Raw genomic sequence first — 22,952 nt, 5'->3', positions numbered from 1 at the left:
GAAGATATTTATGGCATCTCTGAATTACAAAATAGTGTATTCTAAGAAGGTTCCAATAGCAGACGCTTTGTCAAGATTACCACTACCTGAAGAATTGCAAATCAGATTTTGTTTTGACAGCATATGCAGATGTAGAACAAAAAGTTACAACCGTTACAAATATTGGAGATCAAGGAACATACAACACACGATGAATTGTTGTCTAAAATTATAATTTACGTTAAGAATAGTTGGCCAAGAGAAATTAATTCACAAATCAATTAGGAAGCAGTAGCTTTATGAAAGAAACGTCTGGAACTGTCACATTGATGTGGGGAAATAGAATTGTATTACCAGAGACACTGCGATGCAAGTTTCTGACTCAAATTCATGGTCTGCACAGTGGGGTAGTGAGATTAAAACAGATTTGCAGAGAGTTAGTTTGATGGGCTAAAATGACTTCTGACATTGAAAGGTTTGTCGGAGATTGTGATGCGTGTTAGACGAATGCAAGAGCTCCTGCAAAAGGGCAATTTATATCATGGACACGGACATCACAATTCATGGAACATGTACATGTCAATCACTTTTATTTCAAAGGTTATTTATTCCTGTTGTGTGGATGCTTACACAAAATTTTTGAATGTTTGTCAATGTTCTAATTTAACGGCTCAAGAAGCAATTAGACATTTAAAAAGCCAATTTTACATACTAGGTTCTCCAAAAGAGTTAGTCTCAGATAATGGACAACCCTTTGCAAAGTGAACAATTTAAAATGTTCTGTCAAAGGTTGGGAATTGATCTAAAGCACTCATGTCCATATAAACCTTTGGGAAAATGGTTTGGCTGAGAGAACGGTTAATACTGTGAAAAGGTATTTAACCATTATAGGAGATTTTCCAAAAGAGGATATTAGAAAATTTAATACTGAAGTGGAATCACTGCTCCGTACAGTAATACACTGACATAACAACACTCCATTGCCATCATCTGGAACATCTCCAAGTTCACTAATGTTTCTTACAACACTATAAGTTATATAATCATTAAAGATGACACTAAAAATGTCTATTATGAATGTGAGAGATTTTCAATTGGAAGTAAAGTATATTACTACTGCCCTGAAAGATAGATATATCGAAAAGGGGAAATCATTGAAAGAAGCAGTTTTGCTGTTTATATAGTAAGAGATGTAGAAAGTGCCAGATACAGAAATGTACATTATTCATTTTTAAAGATTCTTCATGAAACGGGAGGAGATTCAAATCAGTCAGAAAAACCTAAGGCATATAACGATATTGCATATCATGCATTTTTATAGCCTCCAATTAAAAATGAAATGCATCGGCAGGAACTAAGTGACAGTGAAGAACACAAGGCCGTATAAATAATCACACTTATATATCAAAGGGTCCGGCAATGAATGGCGTTTAAGCTTTCTCCATTGCGATCATTCTATAGCAAGTTAAATTTAACGTTTTCCCTCTTGTGCCGTACTGCTGCAATATCTAATAACATAGAAATTAAGGTTCATGCGTACTCTGTATACTTAAAACCCTAAAGCTTCATCACACACATTTATATTGTTTGGATCAACATTCATATGTTGAGGCATCCCGATTAATCCAATCGGTCATCAACATGTCGTTTAGTTCGTCACCTTTAAAGGTTCCACACATAAATGCTATTCACTACTTAGTATATGGTAATTAAAGTTTACATGAGGTTGAAAAAGGCATGGATTGCAAGAGATGCTACACCGAATATCAATTTTAACAACCAACGTGCAATTTATTACATATAACCATCAACAGAAATATTTCGTAACACTTGCAAAGATTAACGATTAAGCCAGATTTTGGCAGAATGCGATAAACGCTTCATTTGTAAGACGATCATTATTAATTAGTCACACACGTCCTGCGTGTATTCTTTCACAAACCTTCATAAATTAATTATATCAAATCTCAGTTTGGAAAAAACATATAACAATGACAATGACTGTACGTGCGCTTGCAGTTTGCTCGTATATCTGGTTTTCTTGCAATACTACAACTTCCATTAGCAGTTGATTCAGTACCATTACTACTACCAAATCATAAAACATTCTATACTCTTCCCAATTAAGCACGTCTACATTACGCCTATTTTTAACAAGAATTTTCAAATAGAACAATACGTCTTTTTATGCTGATTTAAGCGTTGATAATGCTACTGTGTGGATAACAAGGGTGGAGCGATTCTACGAAAATTAAGTCAAACAGGTTTCAGGAAAACGTGTGCTGTTATTTTCAATTTTTTCTCAATTTATCGTAATTTTCTGTTTTGCGAGAACAAGGTTCAATTATTGCAGAATCTCAATACTATTCCATTGTCGAATACGACCTACATATTCATTAATTTCACCTTCTTGTGCACAGCAATTATTATTAAGCCGTGTGCGCCAAGTTCTAACAAAAGAATATAATCCATGAAGATCTTAAGCGTGACAAAGATTTTAGTTCACTTGTTCTACTTACGTGAGTTCATTCGTGCACAAAACTATTACTGCTTCACTTTGCTCATAAAACAAGGGGAGGCAAAAAAAAAAAAAGAACAATCGTGTTAATGCACTGTGAGAACATTATATGTAGTGCAGTAATTGTCTAACACTAGTTTTGCATTCCTAATAGCACAGCGAAGTTTACGTACCTCAGATAATGTTTTTTAAAGTCGAAAAATGCCACACCATACTCAACTTTAATGGTCAATTTCCCTTACGTAATGTTCCATTGCACAAGGTACTTCACACGAAGGCAAATGGCTGCCTTCTTTTTCGATCAAGTTCTACGGACCATAGCAAGGCATGTCACTCAGCTGGACGAGGAAAAGTTGGAGAGTTTGCAAATATAGCGTACACTGCTTGATTCCTGCCGATGAAGTGCGGCTGAAAATTTACAGGTTTTGCTGCAAGCCGACTTAATATGAAAGGTCGCTACTAGGGGCAGCACAAACAGAGCTATTAGATGGGAATGCCATCTGATGTCGTAAAATTGAACTTACTGAAACTTTTTAAAAATTATTAAAGTTCGATTTTTCAATATGTAAGGTTAGCGAATACGTGATATTCGGAAACGTTACATCTCCGAAGCAAGAAAGTAGCTCATATTCGAAAGAAGTGAGCAATCTTGGTCCAGGAACCAGTTCGTCTTCGAAGGGAGGAATGAATCTTGGTCCAGGAACCAGTTTGTCTTCGAAGGGAGGAAGTAATCTTGGTTCAGGAACCAGTTAATCTAAGAAGCAATTGAATAGTTTTGGTCTAGGATGTAGTTCGATGGGAAGAAGAAAATCTCAAAGTGTAAAAAGGCCAATAGTATTTTGCCCCTCATAAGTTTGTTTTCTCTGGAAAGGGAGATTATTGTTATATACTATAAATGCATTATTGTACATGGTAAACTAGCAGCTATGGTCAATGTACATAGTCTGTGCATAGCAACATATCTGCTCCTTGTTTTATGTATCCTGATGTATGATTTTAAGTGTTTTAAAAATGTAATCCACCTTGTTATAAGTTTGAATATACGATTTTATGAAGTTCCAATCTTGACATGTTGTTATGTTTATGTCAATAAGAATAAGACATAACAATTACTAAAGTCTTACAATATTTCATCATCCTCTCACCCTCCCCTTCAGTTTTTGCTGAATGTTTAAATGTAATTATGTTAGCTTTTGAAAGACCCTGTCAATGAATTCCACTGTACATTACTTTTCAGACTGTTGCCAGATGTCCATCCTAGAATCAATGGCGGATGTATTTTTGGAATTACTTCATGTGCTTGGGGCTGTTATATGTGGTGAACAAGTAAGTTAGGCTTTGCTTGAACTAATATTATGTCTCAAAGATGCTAATTGATATTGCCCAGGTATTAGGGTTATGTTGGCATTATCTAATGCAAACCCTCCTCAGATTCATTGTACTAGGGTATTTTCCAAGTATGGGATGGGAGTTAATAAGTTGGTAATTACTGTTGTTCCTCAAATGGACATTTGGTAGAATATATCCAACAAACTCTGTTGCTATTATAATGATTACTCCAATATACCATGTTTGAATATATAGGCATGACAAAAGTAATAGTAGGGGAATGGTCCATCACCATTTTCATTTGATATAACATTTAATTTTGTCATGAGAGTCATTAAATATGACATAGTACAATTTTTATCACAATTTTGGCATGAGGGAATCTGGGATGGATCAAGTGTGGACCAGATACCAGCAATGATCCTTTCAAAATAAAGATCCTTTTCCTGGCAACTATGCCATTAAATATCTGTTCAGTAGATAGTTCTTTGTAAATTTTATATTGTTATTTCCTCAATAATAATCAAAATTTCATATCAGTTCATCCCCACTCTTTATTATCTGGTATGTTGATTTGATCTAGTTGTAAGTTGGCATTTCTATCTTTCAGCATAATGCACTTCGTGCCGTTTCTCCAGCTACTGTCAACGTTGTTATGGCTACAGTTTCTCATCCTGAAGCAAATAATGTAGTGAAATCAACAGCCATCAGGTGTTTTGCAGCCATGGTGCTCAATCTGCTTGAATCTTCTCCAGAACAGGTAAACCTCAATATATTTTAATAAAAATTGCGTACAAAATTATTAATGATATTTCAATATTGGCAGTGTCATTGTTGCTGATATCCGAAAGGATCAAATATCTTTTACCATGGCCATACAAGCCAGTCCCCCTTCCCAACGAAAAAAATATTGCAACCTTCAGAACAGCTTAGCCTGGCAGGCAACCCTACTTGGCACATCACAACCTTCGGCATTTCCAAGCATCAAAAGCAGTGGCATCCACAGTCAGTTGTGAATTCCACTATGACATGCTCTGTCTCTCACCCCCCCCTCTCTTTTGTCTCTTTTTTTTGTGCACACACATATACGCAAAACAAAACAAAAAATATTCAGGTATTTTGCCTACCATTTTGAAATGTGGATTAATTTACTCCCATAGAAAACTAGATAACTACTCCAAGCTATTTAACAGCTCTAAATATCTTACTTCAAAAGCTTCAAAAGTACAGCAACTATCGTTGTTGCAATATTTGGGACTTGACCACCACTCCCCTCTTAAGTTACGCAATATATTAAAAAGAAAATATGAAACCTTTTGTCCCAATGTATGCCATATCAAATTGTGAGTTTAGTTCACTACACTTTGAACATGTTTTCTCTATAAAGTTTTAAATAAATGTTGGGCGATATACCATCTAGACCAGTGGTATTCAACCTTTTTTCTCCGCGTACCCCTTCCCTGAGTTATCCTTAATTCAGATTATACCTAACTAGATCTAAAATAAATTATGCAAATCATTACCTATTAAATAATACAGTTTTACAGGGTAAGTCAAAATGATGGACCTGATTTCAGACATTTATTCTGTGAAATATAATAAACAAATGTTATTGTGAGACATGTGCTAAGAAAGGTAAACTGTTAAAGTTTTTTTCAAACAAATCACAAGTGTTCTATGTGAGCACCTCGTGTAACACGGCACACATCAAGCCGATAGTCTTATCTCCTGCCAAACCTTGTGCAACATGTTGCTGTCAATATCAGCAATGGCTGCTGTGATGCGGGCACACAGGTCATCCAATCTTGTTGGAAGTGGTGGTACGTAAACATGATCCTTGACAAAACCCCACATGAAGAAATTACATAGGAGTCAAGTCGGGGGAACAAAGTGGCCAATGAAGGAGAGGTTGATCCTCCGGAGATGCATGACCTATCCATCGTTGTTCCAATGCCCCATTGAGATGGTCCCGAACACTGCCATGGTAATGCGCAGGGGCACCATCCAATTGGAGAATGAAATCTGCGCTATCCTCTGCAAGCTGTGGAAGGAGCCATAGTTGCAGCATATAAAGGAAAACAAGTCCTGTCACAGTACGTTCATGAAAGAAAAATGGCCCATAATCTTTTCATGTGGGTTAGCAGTTCCCCAAATCCTTGCGCTGTGTTTATTCACTTTCCCTGAAAGGTGAAAAGTTGCTTCATCACTGTAAATTAACCTCTCAGAGAACCCATCCGTTTCCATTAATGCGAGGAAATCAGCACAGAAGGACGCGCGCTAAGCATAATCAGTGTCTTTTAAGGCTTGAACTAGTTGCAAGCGGTAGGGTTTAATTTGTAAACATTTCCGCAGAACCCGCCAGATAGTTTTCTGTGGAAGTTGAAGTTCTCTCGCTGCCCGGTAGGTGGACTTCTGTGGATTCCGCACGAAACATGTGCACACTCGTTCCACTGTCTCTTCCCCAGTCGATGGATGGCCAGTCGATTTTCGTTTACAGATGCAGCCCGAATCTCTGAAATGTTCATACCACTTACGAGTGGCCTTTCCTGTAGGTGGTTCTCTCTGATATTTGGTACGGAAATGCTGTTGCACACTAATCACAGACTTGTTCACATGATAATCAAGCACACAGAAAGATCTCTGTTCTCCAGTCAACACCATTTTCCTCCTCGCTGCTGACTGACTCCTAGCGGTAGAAAGTGGAAACACTGCATGGAAACTAAACTTTGAAAGTTAACCTTTCGAAGCGCATGTCTCACAATAACATATGTTTATTAGATTTCACAGAATAAATTTCTGTAATGGGGTCCATTATTTTGACTTACCCTGTACTATAAAAAGGAGAATTATAAAATAAATAAAGGAAAATTACGGGTATAGCAAAAATATATTATGAACTTTAATATTTCTTACCTGTTAGTGAATTGGCTGAGCTTGTTTTCTGCACAGCAGCTCCTCGATTCGTGGCTGAATCTTCGTTAGTGTGAGTATCAGTGGTGATTCTGGATTCAGGCGATTTCTGTGTTTCGTTTTGATGGCTGTCAATGCACAAAAACCTTGCACACACAAATAAGTGGAGGGGAAGGGAAGGAGGCGTGTGATGGCAGTTTCACTAAGTTCAATATACTCTTTCCGTGCATAACACCGGAACTCGCAAATGGACACGTTTTCGAATTTTATTTCAAGTGATCTATCAGCAGACTTTCTTTTAATTTTACAGGAAGATCAGAGGAATTGATGGCGCTGGTGGAAAACAGATTTGTTATCCAAGCTTGTGTGTTATCGTCTTTCTCAATTTCTGGAAAGCATTTCAAAAACTGTAACCTGAGATTTTCTAGGTGGAATTAGCTTTTTTCCAGAAGTTCACCATCAATACTAACATCATTTTGTCCACAATATTCCAACACAGTTGGAAAAACTGCAATATTTCCTTCATTATCGAAATCAATCCAAAGTAATACTTTCTTATAAAATCCCTTCACTTTCTCACGGGCTTTAAAAATATTTTTGTCGAAGCCTTGGAGTTGAAGATTGAGATCGTTAAATTTTTTGAATATATCCGTCAAGTAAGCTAGTTGCCACAGCCACTGTTCATTCTCAAAATACGTCACCAGATCGGATTTTAATTTTGAAAGGAAACATTTTACCTCATTTTTCAGTTCAAAAAGGGGAGTCAATATGCATCCTCACGATAACTACCGCACCTCGGTGTGCATAAGCAGTTGAGTGTGTGCGGATTCCATCTCCTCGCAAATTTTTTTGAAAATATGGGAGTTCAGTGCACGCGACTTGATTAAGTTGACTAATTTTACAGCAGTGTTCAGTGTTTCATGTAAATCAGGAGTTATTTTTTTCGCGACCAAATTTTCTCTGTGTATAATGGAATGTTCCCAATTTATTTGAGGGTTCATTTGGCGAATACGAGCAACAAGACCGGTTTTCTGACCTGTCAGTGAAGCAGCAGCACCATCTGTGGACAAACTTAGACAACATTCCCACGACAAATTTAATTCTAATGTTATGAAATTATTAAGAATTTTAAAAATATATCAGAGTTAGAATCCTTTAGTCTGGTGGTCGGTGGGGGGAGTAACATGAAATCCTCAATCGATCCCTTTTTATATTTACTTTGAGGAAAATGTTGACAAAGAAATGTTTATTTTCTTTGCTTCCCTTCATTTCATTTTCAAGTTATCTCTGTCAGAGACAGTTTTCATTATTTATAATTATTTTAAATTTTGCGTACCCTCTAAAAAGTCTTCGCGTACCCCCAGGGGTACGAGTACCCCAGGTTGAATACCACTGATCTAGACAATATATTGCGATATTGAAAAAATATTGTTTTGGTGATATATATCGTGGCCACATTGTATATGATGTTGACGATATATCGTTATGAAATTTTAAGAATATATTTTGTATTTGTGATATATCGTCACGATGTTTTGGTGATATATGGTGGCCATGATATGTATAATGTTGGGGATATATCGTCATGATATTTTAGTGATATACAGTATTGGCCGGCCATATTATTGGACTCATTTATTGAAAAAATGAAACACAGATTAACTCACTTTATGTAGAGAAATTTGATAGATTTAATGTTTTGTGATACACATTGCATTGTTTTACACACTGCAAGTACTGTCAGTACTTTGTATGACCGACCACCTTTGGCTCTTTTCAGCCCATTTTAATCATTGTTTGTGTACAATTCCTTTTCACTCTTTTTTATAAACTTCAAACATTACATGTTGCTCCGAAGATACAAATAAAGAACACCCTTACAACAATCAGATTTAATATTATTTCCTTTGTTATAACCCAAAAATAGTATAACATGGTAAACAATGTATGTATTGTTCCAGGCATTTTTGCGAATATGCAAAGAGTCGTGCTGCCATCTATTTTTGAGACACAGTAAAAAGAAGGAATTGTGGGAAACAACATTATATCAAAGCAGAAAAACAGTTTAATCCCATATAAAAAGTTATAACAATTGTGAAATATATTTAGTTAGAACACTTTCAAAACAAGGAAATATGCTTCTTTTTTACAATGATTGCAATAATTTGGCCAATACTGTATATCATGTCGGCAATATATCATCACAATATTTTTGGCAATATATATCATGTCAACCATATATCGTCATGGTATTTGGCGATATATCTAGTGGAGACGATATATCGCCAATATCATAATACAGAAAAAATGTCATATCAGATTGTCTGTGATGATTTTTTCTTGATGATATATCACAATATCAAATTTCTGATATCGTCCATCCCTACTTTTGATGAACATTCTACACCACTGGAGAAAGTGCATATCATAGAAAAAAATTGTTGTTTATCTGTCATTTTGAAACTTGTCTAATATTGCTCTACTGGTTTGAGATATCTAACTCTATTGCTAAATTTATGGTAGTTATCAGAGTCACAAAATTGATGACTTACCCCATTTCTTTGCCCCCTGCTTCCTATTACCACCTCTCCTCAAGAATGCAGAATATTTTAAAGTTATTGTTGCCAAGTTGTAGGAAAACTGATGGTGTAAAAAACCTCAGAATTTCATACCATATGCTCGAAAAATGTAGCTATGTTAATGATAACTTTTAATGATAACTTGTCAAAGAGTAATGTGTAATTTACCCTTCATTCAAATTAGCACATGTGGCTAGATATGGAAGTCAAAATAACCAGGAGAACATCATTTAATGTGATCATTTCGGAGGTTCTGGGATCCTTGTGTGGGCTGGCATTATGCTGGGCTCTCGTACACCTCTCTGTGTCTTTTCTAAGGTTTCAGGTGCTGGGATGTGATTATCCAGCAATATGTCCATCTCTTCAGAGGTGCAATGGGGCTTTTTTCCTGTTTATGAACGATAATACATGTCCCCATAGAGTGAACCTTGTCACTGAGTTTCTGGAATCAGAGGATCTGATGCGTAGACTGGCTGGAGAGGTCCCCCGATCTCAGCCCAATTTAACATGCATGGGGTATACCCACGCAATGCATTGCAGAATGGAATCCCCCTCCTCGTTTCCTTCCGGAGCATTATTGCAGGAGTGGGATGTTGTTACTCAGGAACATCTCAATGCTCTTGTCCACAGTGTGCTACATCGTTGTATGGCGTTCATTGCTGTCAAGGGACAGGATATTCCCTATTAACATTTCTATGGTGCATTTAAATTTGCTTTTGTGTGAAGATGTACCAATCATCGTGTGACTACATTTGCTTTTTTCCCCATTTCTACAATTGTTTTCCACCACAATTTTTGGTTTCTTGTGTTTTCTTATCGTAGGCCAAACGGGATGCACCATTAACACATTCGGGTCTGACCTCATAATACAGCATTTTTACCTCTGGTCTGCGGTTTTTGGTTGTTTTTCAAAAAAATCCTAGAAAAAAATATTTTTAATTTGTTTTTATTTACCACACATTTCTTAAATCTACATAACTTCCTCCTTTCAATGAACAAAAATTTGTTAAATTTTCTTTTCATTTTCAGACATTTTTGAATATTTTTTCAGCAATGTTTCATGAAAAAAAAGGTACAACATTGTAACAAATGTTAATATAGAGATATTTTAAGTTCGTAATCTGGAAATTTCAATAATTAACAATGCAAAAACTACATAAACTATCAATACAACTTTTGAATCTTGCATAAGAATACTTCTTATGTGCACATAACAAAAAATAATTACAAATTACAGGTAATTAGCTTTTGTATGAAAAAGTAGCTGCAGGACAGTTGGTTCTGCATCATCGGTAAAAATTAAAGAAATAAATAAATAAAGTAAATTTTCATTTGATATACACTATACAAAATAATAAATGGAAAAACTAAAAATACATCAGTGCATGTAGGAGCAAGAGGCAAGATGAATATACCCAAAAAAATTACCTCTTCTCACTTCATTCATAAAATACTAGAGTTTGCAACACTGTTTATATTTTCAACAATTAATTATTACGATTATAACCTACCTTCCAAATCTTCAAATTCATCTGCATTATCAAAATCGTCGCTAACTTCAAACTCTGAGGCAGAATCCTCATGCAGAATTTCCGCTATGCGGTCTGGATCTAACACCGCCATTCTAAACAATGCAATGTACATCAACCCGGCAACAAACAGTCGCAGGTGCGAGATAAAAATAGCACATGAGTCACCTAGCGGTCGGAATTTCAACAAAGAGGCTTGAAAGAACACGCACATGAGACGAAGTACGAATATAGCCCGTAGTTCAATCGGCAAAGCGATTGCATACCGCAGGATGGGCTATGCCCGTAGTTCGTCCACATTGACTTTAAGTGCATTGCGGGCTATGCCCGTCGTGAGACCCCAATGTGTTAAGCAGCAGCGGAATGAACATCAGCATAATATCCGATTATTCCAGTCGGAAAAGTCAGGACTTGCGGTTACTGGGACCGACGGGTAAAGTAAGCCATACCCATATCACGGGAAAGCAACAATCTCAACAGCGATTTGGGACTCCAGCTCGGTCACCAGCCAATGAGGACACCAGGATCCAGAGAGAGCCCATAGGAAGACAGAATCCAAACTCTGCCACATTATAGTCATGCATATTAACTTACACTGGTCTCCATTTCTATATTCTCTGAAGATGAGAGCAATGTATGACCTCAAAACGTTGGAAGTCAACTCCAATTTAACCTGGCTGGTAACCCGAGAACACTTGTTTGAAAATATTTATGTAAATGTATTATATGTAAAAAGATATATATATAATTTTTCATATATCTGGAGGATAAAGGGCCTCCCCCATGGCGCAGTGGTAGCGTCATTGCCTTGTAATCAAGGGGGCCCGGGTTCGATACCTGGTGAAGGCACAAGTGGTTCGGATCCCACTTTAAACTGTAGGTCCAGTCCCGATTAGCCTTACTGTGCATAAAGTGGACTTAAAACACCAACTCAAACCAAATCTGGAGGATAAAATTAGAAATATATAATGGAATTTACTCGAAGTTGCATTGTTTTATTGGAAAACATTTTCCAATAACTTTTTGAAAAATATGAATTATAGAAAATAGGTAAGTAAGAATATTACATAAACTTTAACTTAAGGTATAACAAACAACATCTTGTTAGAAAATAGCATAGTTACAGCCATTTAATTTATGATATATGTATAAAATATCCATATACTAGGTATTCCTTATGTAGAGAACAAATGAAACACCAAGTTTTGAGCTCAGTACATTGTAAATTGAAAATTAATTAATAGAAATATCAACAGTGAGGAAACCAATCCATTTTTCCTTAATTTGTAAATGGTGGGAAAGAGAAAAGTAGGAGATAAATCACCCCACAGTGGAGTGGCCATCTGAGATTCAGTTATGCATATGTAATGCACAGGACTTGGAGCATATCATCTCTACCCATGGTGAAGTGGAGGAGGCCAACCCACCTGTCCACCATTTCGAAATATGATACCGTAATAAAATGTGTCAGCATTCTCTTTACAGCAAATTTTCTCAGAAATTTAGTTATTGTAAGCATTGTAAAAGGATTTTTTTCTTTTTCAGAGACAAATTGAAATTGCTACAATTATCCAGTTGTATTACGATATCATGTTAGAAGTGGCCTCACGTGAATGGAAAGGAGATGTAATTAATACCATTCAGCAACTAGTGTCAAGTCTTCAGTTTCTTTTAACATTTCCTGCTGCAAAACAACTTCGAGATGTCTTTGTTCAAAGCAATTTGTTGGAAGCTCTGGTTAAGATCATTGAGCAAGGGTTGGTAAGTGAAATTTATTACATTATATATGGCAGCAGGGATGCCATGTGGAGAAAAGCTATTTATTAATATTTCCATGCAAGTTTCTAGTTTCATGTCTTAGGAATGAATTTATGTTGTCTAAATATGCACAACTTAACTTTCTGTTCTTTGAAGAACGTTTTATTTGTTTAAAAAGGCTTGACATTCCATTGACATCAAATTTATACATGAACGAGGACCAGTTAATAAAGAATGAATGAATTAGTTACTCACACCATAGTCTCTGTCGAGTTCAGTTCACTTGACCCAACAGATCTGCCAATCTTGGAATACATGCTGGAATTCATACTTCGACATAGTCGTCAGAATTGCCTCCACGTTCTTCATGGCAGCTCTAGTGAAGTTAAAACATTTACCTCTGTTCCAGTTTCAGCTGAGAGAAAAAAAAAATAAGGAGTGTCACGTGGAGCAAGATTAAGGCTGTATGTAGGATGGGCATGCAATGTATATATTTCTCGACAAAATCATTGAAAACACAATTAGCATAAGTCATGTGCAAGTGCTCATGAAGAATGTTGAAGTCACTGCCATGAGGGACGTGTAGCGTGCCTGCTAGGTTTTCAACAGTTACGCTGCGATCTCCACAAACAGTGTTGATCATTATCTTGTTCATGTCTGTGGTCAGAATGTCTGAACCTCCTTCCTTTGCTATCAATACACAACCTTCCTAAACTCTTTGAACCAACAAAATACTTGTTAAAAACAACAAAAAACACACAAACAGCACGATAAAATATACTTTCGTAGTTCTTCCAAACTTTCGATTCCATCTCGGAATCATCATCAGGACTGGTTGAGCATAGACGAAGGGAGCGTGGTTGAAGTTCTGCTGGCGCTACTTAGTATGTCTGAGTACTGATGTTCTTCAACCATATTCCCTTCATCTATGCTCAACCAGCCCAGATGATGATTCTGACATGGAATCGAAAGCTTGGAAGAACTCCTAAAGTTTTTTTAATCCGGCTGTTTGTGTGTTTTTTGTTGTTTTTAACAAGTTTGTTGCCGGCACGTGACATAAGAAGTTTTTTACTGTCATACAACAAATTACTATTGATTCATTATGGGAATTAATTGGAGCAGAGCATCTTCTTCATAAGCCTGGTAAGCTTTCATGGTGTATTTCTTCGGATGAACACAAAATATCAAGGCTGCATGCTTCTCTTCCTGTACAACTGCAACCTGGAGACAATTCATCTGCTACTTAGTCAATCATCCACCATTTCCACATGCATGCAGTGACTGGCTTCAAATTGTCTGTGGCAATTTGTCCGCATTCATAGTCTTGGATACTATCCTTACCTCATCATACTACTTAATAGCGAGTTATGAATTCATTCTCAGTCTTTATTGATGTCCTTCCTCCATTTCGTGTTTTCATTTCTGCCTTGAAGTCCAGAGTTTGTTAAGTAAGGTTTTCTGTGTGTGTAGGTTTTACATTTACTTTCATTTTATTATTATTATTATTTTACATCCTTGGGAATATTTCAATACACTAAAATACGAGGGGCATACTGAAAGTGATGAGCAACAGTTTTTGAAAAATCAGAATCTATCAATACACGTAAACAAAGTAAATCATCACAAAATACAGACTTTCCTGAATGCGTCAAGGTAATGTGACATCATTAGCTTTGATCACGTGAGCACAGGCACTTGTTTCAAAATGTGACAGTGATGTTTCATTTTGACAATGTGCTGTGATTGAATTCCTTGTTAAAGAGGGAATTCCTGCTGCTGGAATTCAGAATAGACCTCAGTGTGTATGTGGAAATGTATGCATGGGTGCTAGCAGTGTTAGAAGATGGGTAAAATATTTTAAATATGGAAATATGAGCATCAAAGATCAGTCTCGTAGCTGTCGCCCACGAACTGCCTCCATGGAACGCAACATGGAAAGAATTGACAACATCATTATAGAAGACAGGGGTCACCGTGGATACAATTGCAGCAATACTTGCGATAGGACACAGTGCAGTGCAGTGCAGGAAATGATTGCAAGCGCAAGCTGTCGATAAATTTGTTGCCGCTGGGTCCCACGTGTATTGACAGCAGACTACAAATAATGCACACCCGCACTCTGCTCAGTTTACCAGGAAGGAAATTGGAAAAAAGGGGTGGGACACTCTGCTTTACCCTCCCTTCAGTCTCAACATTCCACCATCCGAACGCGATATTATCTGTTCGGTCTTGTTAAGAAATGGTTACGAGGCCGACGCTATCAGATGACGGAGGACATACAGAAAGCAGTGCATCAGTATCCTCAAGCAGCTGGAATGGAGTTCTACCGTAAAGGTATTTTCAAGCTTGCAGAAAGGTGGGCATAATGCGTGCAAAGAAATGGAGTCTGTTGAAACGTAAAGAAAAGTCTGTAGATTATGATGTAGTATGTTTTTCTTGAATAAAACCAAAACTCAGTTGATGAAAAGTTGTTGCTCATTACTTTCAGTATGTAATATGTATTGTGCATTCAAATGAAAAGGTCCATTTCCTTGCAGAAACTTTATTACAGTAGTTGGCTACACATATTCACCGTATGAAGTAAGACACTGGTCCCACTTTGAAACAAGGTTATGAATTCCTTGGTAGAAGAAGTCCTTGTGCTGGGTATGAAACCATTCCCTGACAGCTTCCTGCAGCTCAGGACTCGAGGCAAAGCGTCGTCCTCTGAGGGGTTTCTTCATAGGTCCGAAAATGTGAAAATCACATGGACTCAAGTCAGGACTGTATACAAGGTGGTCTAGCACTTTCCAATGGAATGATTGCAACAGATTCTGTGTCTGTGTGGCTGGCTGTACTCGAGCATTGTCCTGGAGTAAAAGGATGCCCTTGCTGAGTTTTCCTCGACGCTTATTCTTGATTGTTGTCCGTAGACAATGCAGTGTTTCACAGTACGTGTTTGCGTTAATTGTGTGTCCCTCCGGAAGGAACTCCACTAGCAGTGAACCTTGGTCATCGAAAAATACGGTGATCATAAGTTTGCCGACTTTAGGTTGTGACTTGCTTTTCTTTGGTTTTGGTGATCTTGTATGCTTCCATTTCATACTGTCTCTCCTTGATTCTGGCTGGTAATATGGGCAGATGGATTCATCTCCAGCAATGATTTTGCTGATAAAAGTCCTCACTTTCATTCCTGTATCACATCAAATGAGCCAATGACATTCCCATTCTGCACATTTTTTGTTCCTCTGACAAACACTTCGGCACCCATTGTGCGCACACTATACCTGTAACCCAGTCTGTGCCTCACAATGCCATGCACACTACCCAATGACACTTTCATTTGTTTGCTAATGGCTGCCAGGGATATTCGTCTGTCTTCTTGAATAAGGTTCTCAATAGCAGCCACTGTCCAATCAGGAATGCGATTTTCCAACTGTCCCGGCCGAGCATCGTCCTTCAATGTGTTCAATTCTCCTATGAATGTCCGCTGGATGTACTCCTTTAGCATGAAGAAACCGAATGACACCATGCCGTTCTTCATTGGACACGTCCCTTAATGGCAGCCCCATTGTTCAGCACAGCGTTCCACCTGGGCAGAAGAAAATGAAAGTGATTAGATAATGGACACGTGCTACCTGGACACATTTGCGCATGCACAGATGCCTCATTACTAAAACGTCACATATACCTGTGGGTATGCAAAACACATGAAATTACTGTCTCGCATAAAACGCTTTTTCAGAAAATATAAAATGGACCTTTTCATTTGAATGAACTAATATATTGTCAGTGTTACTCAATGTGAATTTGGATGATATATGACCAAGGTATCATTTACTTTTTTATATCAGCATTTTAAACGTGACCTTGAAACTTAGTTGTTATTTGGGTCCTAATTCATAACCTAGTCACCAAAGTTGAAAATTCAGTTAGCAAATTGAAAACGTGGTTTCTTAACTTCTCTAACCAATGTCATTGTAAAAAAGTAAAGTGCTCCCCTGTGTATGCGCAGACACTCTGATTAGGGGCCACAAGGCTTGATGAAAGTTCAGTCAGGAAAAAAAAAACTCATTTTATCTCAATCTTGTAGTTCCATTGCATTGATGGGTGTGCGTGATCATGCATGGTGCGTGTGCGTGTGTGTGTGTATGTGTAATGCAGCAACATAGCGGCACCACAACAAATAAATAAATTGTCTCTGAAATGTGCTGTGCTTCTTTTCCTCCCAACATGTGTTTATGCACTTAAGACAAAACTGTTTAGCAGCAAGAACTTCTCTCTCTCACACAATGCATTACAGAAAACAAGAAAAATGCGAGCGAAGCGAGCAAGAAAAATTTTAGATCAAAATTTTTGCAAACTGAAAACAATATTGATTTAATATGGCACAAGAAAGTTCATGGGGCACCATGGTATTTTCTTTTACAATTTTCTTCATTTAGATTGTTCGGTGCCCAGGGCCAACTCCCACCAACCCCTAGCTACAGCTCTGAACTTGAGAAGACTATAAGAAAAGCAGACACTGGGAGCGAAGCAACCAAGAAAATTTTACTAAATGTATTTTCATTTGTATAAATTTTGATATTGAGGGGGGCAATTTCACTTTGTGCCACCCTGCAGGTGCTCTTGGCCGTCTGAAAGAAATAAAGCAAGAAAGACTTCAAAACTAATTCCATCTTGAGTATCTTTTTGTCCTACTACTCTTTGTCTCTTGCTTTCTTTTACCTCAGTGATTACTCCCTTGCTCCCCTAGAATTGATTTCCATCCAAGGTTGGTGAGGGGCAATGCCCATTGCACCCCATTGCTTCCCCCGCAGTTGCTTTGAACTTTAATCGGCTTGAAAATACTTGATTTTCTTTAAGAGTATAATATCATTTAATAACGGCGATAAGATTCCTCTACACTAAATTTCTAGGTGAGAGTATAATAATGTAGGGATATGGACGTCTGGAAGGGGGACCAAGGATGGCCACACCACCCCTTAGAAATCGAATGTCAAGCTAAAAGTATATATTTCACACTTACGATTTGATTTCAGTCATAGTAATTTACATTAATGCGATAATTTCAAATTCAAGTGTTGTCTTTTATGGGGCAACACTATTATCGGGGTAATATACCCCATGGAAAAATACCTTGCTTGTCCATCCGTTGAAAAATCTGCCTACATCCATGATTAGGGGGGGACAACTGCCCCCCTATCTCCCCCTTTCCCCGTTTCCTTCCTATGGGGGTGTGAAGTTAGGGCCCCACACTTTCATGATCACAGCCGAAGGTGGAGGTTATGTGACCAGCTGCCTTTGCCCCCTCAGGGTTTTCTCCAGGTATCCTACTTTATACAACACTGGATGGGCACCAGAGCCACTTGAACAGGTGGAAAAATATCCCGGTACTTCCCCACCAGGGATCGAACCCAGGTCTCTTGCATGCTAGTCAGATGCCCTAACGACTGCATGAAAGACATAAAAGTAAGTCCTTTTTGTTCTCTAGTGATTGAAAATTATGAGAATAGAGACAATGGCATTTGCTATTTATTAGAAATAAGGTTTGTTTTAAAATGCAGAATATTTCAGTAAAAAATTGATGTTTCACTCAGTTTTTAAGTTGATACATATCATCACTAAAAATAAAATATATCAAGTGATGTAGTGCAGTAATATTTCACAACATGATGCCTAATAACATGACTACTACTGGAAGTTGGAAACATGTCCACTGCAAACATCATCATTTCATTTTTATCATGAACAGATCATCTATTGAACTGATATTCACATGAATATCAGTTCACACTCTACTGTACTAACTACAGGGTGAGGCAAAGTCCAGCACCACCCTTTTAATTTAAAAATGGCTTGACAGAGGATGATTTAACTTTGGATATGGGTATTGGGGGTGGGTACACACCAGCTGGGGTTAGTATGCATCAGATTTTCAAATGGGAAGGGGGTCATGTGGCACATCATTTAAGATGTGCCCCCACCCCCATTACCCATAACCGAAGTTTCATCATCCTCCATCATGCCGTTTTCAAATGAAAAGGGTAGTGCTGGACTTTTACCTCACCCTGTGGAATGAAATCCAAGACACTATTTAACTGATATCGCTGGCATGTAAGAAACTGAAAAATATTTGTATCATTGGGAAGAGTCACACTTCACTCAAAAACTCTTTGGCACTTAGGCGCAATACGAGTCTCACGTACGCACATTCTTCCAGGAGGAAAAGCTAGAACGGAGTGACAAAAGCGTGCCAATTCTTGCAGCTACTTCCAAATTCTATTTTTAGTCAATGCAGGCTAACCTTTGTAGCCATTTGTGAAACACTGTGTTCAAGCACAAAGGCTTTTCTTCAGCACGCCTCGAACTTCCATTACTATGATGCAGTTTCAACAACCCCTCTTCCCCCTTCCCCAACTCCAAACCCCCGCTTGCTCCCGCACGGAAAACATTCCTTTTGACCTCAGGTACCGATATACAAACTTCCTTCCAATGCAGTTTCCAGGAGTGAGAGAAACTCATTGCTTTAGAACAACAAAGTCGGCAAAATTTTTCCCTTAAAAAAAGACTCAAAAAAGAAGTTGCCTTTTCCCGCCATTTTCATAAAAAGGAGTAAGGTGCAACAATCATTTCTGTTAAATACATGTGTTAACAACAATATGAAAAAAGAAAATCGAAATTCTAGCCAAAAATAGTGAATTTATAACGTAAAAACTACGACCTTGACAGAGCGTCTCGATTGAGACGATCGGGCTCCCGAGGGTTACATGAGAGCATCTCGATCGAGACGATCAGGCTCCTAAAGGGTAATAAATTGCCATAGCTACAAAGAATCTAAACAGTTTAAATCTAAAATACAGAATGAAAGACAACTCTTGTATATTCTCAATTAAACCACTTTTTACAGTGCCACAGGAAAAATTCCATGTTACAGTACTAAATTCTAGAATGGGTCTGACGAATGCCATATACAAAAATAAAAGATGATGAATGTTGTTCAGCCCTTGCTATTTTTTTAAGATTTGATCTGTCATTTTCCTACTTGTTGATACATGCAATGAAAATATTCCTTAGAGCTGAGTTTCCTGTCAAGAATGACTCCAAGATCCTTAAAATTTTCTACACCATTTAAGTTTACATTATCTATTAGAATACTCGCTCGTACTCATTCCAGTCTCTCACACTTGAGCATTTACAATGGAATATCATTTTAATGTGACAAAAATCGTAGAAGGAAACGATAGAAGAGGAGAAACAGCCGGGGGGTGGGGTATAACCTGCTACACCCCCAGGCAAAATGGAGAAGGTCCTTTCTTTCCTTTTTCAGGCGGTCTCCCCATCCCCCCTCTCTCAACCCCCCCCCTTCCTGTGGGCACCCCTGGTCATTACAGACACATATATGTAAAATATTTGTCCTGGCAGTTTTAACCCACCCACAATCATGTGTTTTTTGCCTGTTCAAGGGTTATTCGCTCGACTGAAGAAGCTCTCAATTCCTTATGCTATCCAGCATCATCCATGCGAACTACCCATGCTTAAGCGAAATGCTCTCCCTGCACCACTCTTTTATCTATGCTATATGTGTAATAAAAGTACTGACTGTAGAGTACTTGTTGAGCCTGATCTAATTTTAGAACTACCACTTTTGTAGACAGGTATGACATGGAATCCTTGTAATGTACTAGGTGGGCTGATAATATTATAGCAAATTAAGACGTGCTTAAGGCCGTGGATAACAAAAAAATACCCTATCCCAGCAATTACTAAAGTCACTATGGTTTTGAAGCACAAGACCCATTGTTACATGTTGCTTCAATGTCCTAAGAGAATCGCAACCCGAATAAACATTAGGCAATTTAATCAGTAACATATGTTGCAAATCCCCAGATTATTTAATTGTACCCCAGTTAATCGTAGTATCCAAAAGTATGTCTTCATCAAGGATGCACATACATACTAAATAACTTAATTGAAGCATTAGCCTCGATATGCAAAAACTTCAAAATTGAGCATTACTATTGCACTTCACAAATGGATTTTTACGAGCAACAAGTAAAGGTAAATTCTCAATTCATATTCTATAACAATTTATTTGTAGCAACTATCATAATATTTTTGAATACTAGTTATCAACAAGAGAACAATTGATATATCTCAACAACAAATGTAACGTTGAATTAGCAATTTCAAAAGGTGCTCAAAATCTAATTCATTACGTTTAGAAGGTGTCAACAAGACATTACAACTCGTAAAATACATTCAAATTAGTAATACTAAACATACTTCAATCGTTCTTGATTGATTTGTATTTTTGTGACTTAGAATTTTCAAACTCACCCGACTTATGAAATATTGAGTTATTTCAACTATTCACTTCATTAGAATCAAAAATGGTGCTCTTTATTAATGGAAAGGTGTTAACCAAGGGGGAAGAATTACTGGTTTAATTGGTCTTCCGAAACACTAATAATTTGCTCAAATCATTCATTATACATTTTCTCACGTTACACCGCGTAAAATTACAACTTGTGATTCCCACTATCAGTTCCGTAGACGGACGTCTATAATCACAACTCTGGAATGTTTCGCACAATCCGTATCGAGATTACAATAGCACTGCACTGTTTCAAATTGTACATACCTTGTTTATTTGTTAGACTCCTTGTTAAGGGTAGATACGACATCTGGTCAACTTCTTGAGAATTATCCTCTTGTAATGTCATTCCCGACTTCCTTCTACTTCTATTCCTCGTCCAAACGTCTGGTTGAATTGGGTGATGAAGTAGGCAACACTATGGATCTTCAAAATCAGGATTCTGGTAGATACTTCCACTTCAGTCAAAAGTTGCTTGTGCTTGAAATGTTGTTCCCACTAATTGCCATCGTCTTGTTCCATACAGCTCAACCAATCCCACTGCAGTCTTACCGACGACTGAATTTGACTCGATGGGCAAAACAAATGTAAAAATTCTAAATCACATCTATACAGTCACACACGTAAGCGTCGTATTCCAATACCACAGAAACATAACCATGCATAACTTTCAAACTGTCCTAGTTACACCCGAACAAACGTAGATTTTGACTTGGTCAAACACTTCCCAATATCCATTTTTTCCATTGTGTGAGTTTCACGTAACCAAGTCTTTTTACGAGTGACGTAAAGTTGCTGGCGGAGGCATGGTTACTAGCTGTTGGTTAGACCAATGCGTGAGTATGTGTTGCTGGTCTGATCACCGGAGAGAGAGAGTTCTTGTTCTCGTCTCCAAGAGCTGTCTGATTTCTTGCTGCAGCAGACAGCAGAAAAAGTTCCGATTGCCAACTATTTCCATCTAGCGGACAACCCCACAAATACTGCCCAAACAAAAAATGGCGATGCAGCACATACCAAGCTGAGGCAAGATGGGCTTGTGGTGTATTCTTGCGGTAAAAGAACGATAGTTTTCATACATTTTAATCACCGCAGGGAAATACGTCACATCCTTCATCTTTTTTTGATTGTAACATGCTTTTTTTTCCCACAGTATTGCTAGATTTACAAAGGTTCTTGACCTAATGGGGAAGTAGAGATCTGAAATACCACCCCTTTTCTGACTCCATTATATAAAAGAGAAGGGAGAGCAGAAATTAACTGCATGCAAAACGACTTGTAATAAGAAAGTAGTGAACCAATTTGGTAACACACTGTCTGTCATTGTCTAGTTCCCAAATTTAGAAATTTATAAAATATACGAGGGCAAATTGAAAGATCTTTGCACCTATATTTTTCAGCCTAAATATTAGTGTGATTGAGTAACTGGGTATACATTCAATGCAATATGGTTTCTTGGAATGGCCCAGCATTAACTCCCGGCTGCTCCACGATACGGCACTGCTGTCAGTTTGCAAAGATGGCTGTAGTGCTCAACACATCCATGTAGTATGAGCAGCAAATTGTTATTTGTTTTCTATGGATCAAGGGAGGAAGACCCATCAAGATCCATAGGGAAATGCATACTCACGGTCTTCTGGGATCGCCAAGCACCACTCCTGCTGGATTTCATGTCACGAGGTGACACCATCAATGCTGACAGCTATTGTGGCACACTCTCACGTCTGCGAACTACCATCCGGAAAAAGCGCCAAGGGATTCTCAATGTGGACAACGTGGTTATCTTCCACGATAATGACAGGCTTCATTTGGCAAACAGGACCACAGTCAATCGAATGGAAGATTCTGGAGCATGCACCGTATAGTCCAGACGTCACTCCCAGTGATTTCAACATGTTTGGTCCACTGAAGAAGTTCCTGGCAGGTCAGAGGTTCATTTGCGACGATGAACTGAAGACCGCTGTCGGGCAGTGGTTCCATTATCAACCAGCCAAATT

The 22,952-nt window shown here is 37.9% G+C and overlaps 1 protein-coding gene across 4 annotated transcripts in view; it reads left to right on the top strand.

The window, feature by feature from the left end:
* Positions 1 to 22,952, top strand: part of LOC146000511 (neurobeachin-like protein 1) — a 723,922-nt gene that overhangs the window by 46,002 nt on the left and 654,968 nt on the right. For all 4 annotated transcript variants that reach the window (XM_083138250.1, XM_083138253.1, XM_083138251.1 and 1 more), the window contains exons 5-7: positions 3,735 to 3,823; positions 4,437 to 4,586; positions 12,390 to 12,605. In XM_083138250.1, the coding sequence (XP_082994376.1) occupies positions 3,735 to 3,823; positions 4,437 to 4,586; positions 12,390 to 12,605 (455 nt within the window). The remainder of the gene's footprint in view (positions 1 to 3,734; positions 3,824 to 4,436; positions 4,587 to 12,389; positions 12,606 to 22,952) is intronic.

Source organism: Lepisma saccharinum, chromosome 16 (genome assembly GCF_977018435.1).
Source record: "Lepisma saccharinum chromosome 16, izLepSacc3.1, whole genome shotgun sequence".
Lineage (NCBI taxonomy): Eukaryota > Metazoa > Arthropoda > Insecta > Zygentoma > Lepismatidae > Lepisma > Lepisma saccharinum.
The sequence above is the reverse complement of the archived record's forward strand: the minus strand, read 5'-3'. Positions and strand labels throughout refer to the sequence as shown.